This window comes from Coturnix japonica, unplaced genomic scaffold (assembly GCF_054131305.1).
Source record: "Coturnix japonica strain WE unplaced genomic scaffold, WE-NBRP24 Scf106, whole genome shotgun sequence".
NCBI lineage: Eukaryota > Metazoa > Chordata > Aves > Galliformes > Phasianidae > Coturnix > Coturnix japonica.
In genome coordinates, this window is record NW_028189009.1 from 55,979 (window position 1) to 62,489 (window position 6,511).

The following is a 6,511-nucleotide window of genomic DNA, read 5'->3' on the forward strand; positions in this document are numbered from 1 at the left end:
ACCCCACCCTCACCCCATCCCTGGGTTATGGGGGATCTAAGAGCTGCCACATCCCCCGTGCTGCCCCATATGTGTCTGCAGCCGGGTGACAAAGGGAGGACCCACATTTGGGACGGACATGGGGGCAGGGCCATCCCCACCCGTGTTGGTGCCACGATGGGCATCAGAAATGGGGCTGGGGGGCCCCAAACCCACCATGGGGAGGGGGGGGGGGGGGGCACAGGGCACAGAGCAGGGGGTGGCAGAGTGACGGCAGGGACACACGTGGCAGCAGCTGTGGGGTCGGGGCCGATGGGCTGATGTGATGCGAGGCGACAGGCGCCCTAATGAAGGGCTATTGGGGGGGGGGTACCGCCCCCACCGCCCCCGGCCCTGTCAATAAACTGAGCCGGGCAGCGATGATGGGCCCCGCGGCCGGGAGACACCAAGGTCGGGCGTGGGCAGCGAACCGAGCACCGGCACCGGGAGCACGACGGGCGGCCGTGCTGCCACCTCCTGGCACAGCCCAGTGCCGAACCGGGCCGGGCTTCGGGCTGCCCCACAACCACGCAGCTCCCGGTCCCATTGAAGCGCTTTATTCCCGTCCGTACAGCTCCCGTTACAGCCGCTCCACGTGGAAGGCCATTCCCTGCTGCTGCAGCTCCCGCAGCTGCTGCCGGTGCTCGTGGTGCAGGAGCCGCCCCAGCGCCGCCCGCCGCAGCTGTTGGGGGGGGGTCGGCATTGAAACCCACCGCCCCACAATCAACGTGGGGGTCCGGGGTCCGCAGGGGGCACCCACCAGCAGCAGCTCCTTGGCGGCGAGGCGCTGCTCCTCCGCCAGGCTCCATCGCACCGCCCCGAGGGACAAGGCCTTGAGCCGCTCCTGCTCCTCCTCCGTGGGTGCCGACCCCCAGCTGCGGGCACACGGGGCGACAGGGCGAACGTGGGGACCCCCACTCAGACACCGACACCCCCCCGGGACCCCCCTTTGTGCCTCTACCTCCGCACCATCTTCAAATAACCGCTCTCCTTCTCCGGGTCCTGCAACCAAAGGCAGAAGTTGGGGGGGCTCAGTGGCTCCATCTCCTGCCCACCCCCCCCAGCTCCATGTCCTGCCCAGCTCCATGTCCTGCCCACCCCAAACCTGCTCCATCTCCAGCCCAACCCCCCAGCTCCATCTCCTGCCCCCCCCCCCCCCAACTCCATCACCAGCCCACCCCAGGCTCCATCTCCTGCCCATCCCCACCTGCTCCATCTCCATCTCCATCCCCCCCCAGCTCCATCTCCAGCCCAACCCCCCCCAACTCCATCACCAGCCCACCCCCCCGGCTCCATGTTCTGCCCACCCCAAATCTGCTCCATCTCCTGCCCACCCCCCCGGCTCCATCTGCCCACCCCAAACCTGCCCCATCTCCTGCCCACCCCCCACCTGCTCCATGTCCTCCCCACCCCCCCGGCTCCATGTCCTGCCCACCCCCACCTGCTCTCTCTGCAGGGACAAGGCCTGGCCCTTGCCTGCCATCACTGCACAGACCCCACACTGTCCCCTCACCACGGCGACAGCCCCACGGCAACCGCTGCCAACAACACAACCCAGCTGGGGGGGGGGGGGGGGGATTCGTTTTATTAAACAGCAATTAAAAAGAGTGCAGGGCCCAGGGCAGGGGCTCGTTTCCACCCCACGTGGCACACGGTGCTGGTGAGTGGGGGGACCCCCCCCTTTAAGGGCTGCGTTTGCCCCATGTGCCCCTTAATGCTGAACAAACCGCAGCCCAACGCGGGTCCCCTATTTACACACTGTGTTGCCCCGTTGAGATGAGAGGGAAAGGAGAGAATTCAACCCTCAGATCAGCCTGAGATCCACACACAGGACGGACAGACAGACAGCATCAGCCCCTACCGGCCGCCATAGGGAAGAGCAGCAGAGCAGAGAGCTGGGCCGGGATCAATGTCTTATAAATAAGCTAAATAACCAAAGTCTATTCACAGGCTGCCATTGAACATCCATCCTGCAGCATCCCAAAGGGGGACAGAGGCTCCTGGGGAAGGGGGGGGGCTCCTTTTCAGCCCTATGCCCCATGAGAGGGACCCAAAGCACAAACCCCCCCCCCTTTGTTTTGCTGTGTCCAACACAGGGCTCTGCTCGTGGAAGGTCCCAGCTCACAGCGTGCTCTCCAACGTGTTGTAATTATCTTTGAAGCTCTTCAGCTCCAGGAAGTGTTTGGCACGTTTGCTCTTCTGGCTGGAAGGCAGGTAGGTCACCTGGATGGTGGCTGGGTTGGAGACTTCAGGGGACAGAGTCAGGTCCTTGGCTGCAGATTGGTGCTGCCTCTGGCTGCTGCCTGCCCGTGCCTTGGTCCTGCAGGGACAACAGGGATCAGAACAAGGGGGGGATGCAGCCTCTACCCCCAAGGAGCTGCTTGGATGTGGGGTCTGCCCCCAAAACAGCAGCTCTCATGCCTTGAGAACTAATGATGCATTTCTCTATGCCAGGCCCAGAGTTCTTGGCACAAAGGGACAAGCAGGGATATGGGCTGCAACCCAGCAACAAACCCCAAAACACCCAAAGGAAACCCAAAGGAGCTGCTTGGATGTGGGGTCTGCCTGGCTGTGGGGTCTGCTTGGCTGTGGGGTCTGCCCCACACAGGGCAGGTCTGCCCCCAACACAGCAGCTCTCATGTCTTGAAAACCAAGGATGAGTTCCTCTATGCCAGGTCCAGAGCCCTTGGCACAAAGGGGACAAGCAGGGATATGGGCTGCAACCCAGCAACAAGCCCCAAAACACCCAAAGGAAACCCCAAGGAGCTGCTTGGATGTGGGGTCTGCCTGGCTGTGGGGTCTGCCTGGCTGTGGGGTCTGCCCCCAAAACAGCAGCTCTCATGTCTTGAAAACCAAGGATGAGTTCCTCTATGCCAGGCCCAGAGCCCTTGGCACAAAGGGACAAGCAGGGATAAGGGCTGCAACCCAAAACCCCCAAAGGAAACCTGCCATGAGCTCCCTGAGCTGTTTTGCTGCCTCTTCCCAGCACCACAATGGGCAGCTGAGGCCCAAACACTCAACACCCCAGCAGCACGACTTACATGTTCGCCAGCTCGTTCAGAGCTTCCTGGTACTTCAGATATTCCGGTTTCCCAAAGACCTTCATACAAAGACAAGAGGTTGGAAAGAGACCCTGGATCCAACACAACCACCCTACAAAGAACAGGGGCAGCCCCAACTCACCCCGGTGCCATAGCGGGCGTTCTCATACCCGTCCAGCAACGTGTCGATCAAAGCTTTGCGGATGCCTTTAAAGGAGCCGCTGGAGTTCCTCAGTTCCAGCAGGTAGGCACAGAAATTCCTCCCTATTAAAGATTTGGGGTATCTGCCCTCTGCGTGGAAAGGGATTTCTGCAAGGTAAAAAGGGGCAGCACAACAGGGTGAAGCACAAAACGACTGTGATAAGGATGAAGGGTTGTTCAACCTCCCACTGCTCTGCTGCCTCCAATTGATGGCTGCTGCCTCTTAATTAATGGCTGCTGCCTCTTAATTAATGGCTGCTGCCTCTTAATTAATGGCTGCTGCCTCTTAATTAATGGCTGCTGCCCAGGTGAGAGCAGGGCCAACCCTGGGGGGGGTTTAATGACCGCTGCTCTCAATACAGCCCCATTTTCTCCCCCCTCTCCATCCCTCACCTGATGTTCGAATCGCATCCAGCGCCTTCATCCTGTACAAGTAGTTGTAGCAGCCTGGAAAAGAGGAGGAGCAGCTTTGAGGGCTGAGTAGAGCATGGGGAGAACCCCGGCTGGATGACAGCAATGACAACAGGAGCCCAGCAATGGACCCGGCAAAGGGGCCAGCCACGAGCCCAGCAATGGGGCCAACAAGGAGCCCAGCAATGGGGCCAGCAATGGGCCCAGCCATGAGCCCAACAATGGGGCCAGCAATGGACCCGGCAATGGGCCCAGCAACGGGGCCAGCAATGAACCCATATCCTGCACCCAGCAATGGGGCCAGCAATGGGGCCAGCAATGGGGCCAGCAAGGAGCTCAGCAATGAACCCATATCCTGCACCCAGCAATGGGGCCAGCAATGGGGCCAGCAATGGGGCCAGCAATGGGGCCAGCAATGGGGCCAGCAATGGGGCCAGCAATGAACCCATATCCTGCACCCAGCAATGGGGCCAGCAATGGGGCCAGCAATGAACCCATATCCTGCACCCAGCAATGGAGCCAGCAATGGGGCCAGCAAGGAGCTCAGCAATGAACCCATATCCTGCACCCAGCAATGAACCCAGCAATGGGGCCAGCAATGAACCCAGCAATGAACCCAGCAATGGGCCCAGCCATGAGCCCAGCCATGGGCCCAGCAATAGGGCCAGCAATGGGCCCAGCAATGGGGCCAGCAATGAACCCATATCCTGCACCCAGCAATGAGCCCAGCCACGGGGCCAGCAACGGGGCCAAGATGAGCCCAGCAATGGGCCCAGCCATGGGGCCAGCAACGAACCCAGCCATGGGGCCAGCAACGGGGCCAGCAATGAACCCAGCCATGGGGCCAGCAATGAGCCCATATCCTGCACCCAGCAATGGGGCCAGCAATGGGGCCATATCCTGCACCCAGCAATGGGGCCAGCAACGAACCCAGCCATGGGGCCAGCAACGGGGCCAGCAATGAACCCAGCCATGGGGCCAGCAATGAGCCCATATCCTGCACCCAGCAATGGGCCCAGCCATGGGCCCAGCCATGGGGCCAGCCATGAGCCCAGCAACGGGGCCAGCAATGAGCCCAGCCATGGGCCCAGCAATAGGGCCCAGCAATGGACCCATATCCTGCACCCAGCAATGGGGCCAGCCCCACCCCGCTGGCTGTGCCTGCGGTTGTACCTTGTGTCTCCAGCTGCAGCAGCCTGCTGTCATCCTCAGCCAACAGCTGGGGCTCGTACTTGATATCCTGCACCCTGGACAGCCGGATGTCGATCTCTTCCTTTAAATCCTACAGAGCAGAAAACAAGAAATTCAAGGCTTTCTCCTGCTTGGTGTGGGCACAGGGATGGCTGCAGCCCAGATATGAAGCAGAAGGAACCTGTAGGTGTTTGTCCCTATAGCAGGTACCGACCTTGGGGGCGTGCTGCCCCACGGGGACGTGTGGGCCGCGCCGGGACTTCATGGCAAAGCGCATGATCTGCCGCTTCACAAAGATGAACAGCAGCACGAAGACCTGGGGGGGGGGAACAGAGGGGATGGAGGGCACTGAGCGCACAGAGCTGCACCCATGGGACCACCCCACCATAAACACCACCCTATGGGACCCCCCCACCATATGGGACCCTCAGAACCCATAGGACCAACCCCCCCATACTACAGGACCCTCAGACCCTATAGGACCACAACTCCCACCCTATGGGACCCTTAAACCCTATAGGACCCCCCCCCCCAAACCCTATGGGACCCTCAGACCCCATAGGACCACCCCCCCCCATGGGAACCTCAGACCCCATAGGACCACCCCCGACCCTAGACCTTTGGGACCCTCAGACCCCATAGGACCACCCCCCCCTATGGGACCCTCAGACCCCATAGGACCACCCCCCCCACCCTATGGAACCCTCAGACCCCATAGGACCACCCCCCCCCTACACTATGGGACCCTCAGAATCCATAGGACCACCCCCCCACACCCTATGGGACCCTTAGACCCCATAGGACCACCACCCCCCCCACACCCTATGGGACCTTCAGACCCTGTAGGACCACCACCCCCCCACACCCTATGGGACCCTCAGACCCCATAGGACCACCCTCCCCACTCTATGGGACCCTCAGACCCCACACAGCCCTCTTATAGGGCTCCACAGCGCCCTCTATAGGGCCCCACCGAGCCCTATAGTATAGGGCCCCACCGAGCCCCATATAGGGCCCCGCAGAACCCCATATGAGACCCCACCGAACCCTCTATAGGGCCCCACAGAGTCCCATATAGGGCCCCACCGAGCCCTCTATAGGGCCCCATGGAGCCCTATATATAGGCCACACAGAGCCCTATATAGCCCCCTACAGGGCCCCACCGAGCCCTATATATAGGGCCCCACCGAGCCCTATATAGCCCTATAGAGGGCCCCACAGAGCCCCATACAGGGCCCCGAGCCCTATATATAGGGCCCTATAGAGGGCCCCACTGAGCCCTATATACAGGCCCCACACAGCTCTCTATAGGGCCCCACACAGCCCTATATAGGGTCCCACCGAGCCCTATATATAGGCCCTACACAGCCCTATAGGGCCCTATAGAGGGCCCCACCGAGCCCTGTATAGTTCTCTATAGGGCCCCACCGAGCCGTACCCCCCCTCCCTCATGATCCTCGCACCCCGACCAGGCCCACCCCCCCATTCCCGTTGCTCACCAGGCTGCCGTAGGCCATGACCAGCACCACGTTGACCCCGGACAACCAGTTACTCCCGGTCCCCGCCATCCCCGTCCCGCCGTGTGGCCGCACAACATGGCGGCCACCGAAGCCACCCCGCGCCCTCACCACGTGACGCGGAACAGGAAG

General features: G+C 61.6%; 2 protein-coding genes across 3 annotated transcripts; both read right to left on the reverse strand.

Moving 5' to 3' along the window:
- Positions 1 to 559: 559 nt before the first annotated feature.
- On the reverse strand, positions 560 to 1,583 carry CFAP141 (cilia and flagella associated protein 141). 2 transcript variants are annotated; one of them, XM_085535027.1, is made up of 4 exons: positions 1,460 to 1,583; positions 980 to 1,020; positions 779 to 893; positions 560 to 700 (listed from the first exon to the last, which is right to left on the reverse strand). In XM_085535027.1, exons 1-4 carry the CDS (start codon positions 1,499 to 1,501, stop codon positions 599 to 601), a joined length of 300 nt encoding a protein of 99 aa, XP_085391153.1. In that variant the 5' UTR covers positions 1,502 to 1,583; the 3' UTR covers positions 560 to 598. The 2 variants fall into 2 exon arrangements, with proteins under 2 accessions (XP_085391153.1, XP_085391152.1); XM_085535026.1 differs by having other exon boundaries at positions 560 to 893.
- On the reverse strand, positions 1,584 to 6,488 carry LTAP1 (lipid transport auxiliary protein 1). Its single transcript, XM_015884531.3, has 7 exons — positions 6,362 to 6,488; positions 5,077 to 5,178; positions 4,845 to 4,953; positions 3,654 to 3,707; positions 3,202 to 3,368; positions 3,060 to 3,118; positions 1,584 to 2,338 (listed from the first exon to the last, which is right to left on the reverse strand). Exons 1-7 carry the CDS (start codon positions 6,428 to 6,430, stop codon positions 2,140 to 2,142), a joined length of 759 nt encoding a protein of 252 aa, XP_015740017.1. The 5' UTR covers positions 6,431 to 6,488; the 3' UTR covers positions 1,584 to 2,139.
- Between the last annotated feature and the right edge of the window lie 23 nt (positions 6,489 to 6,511).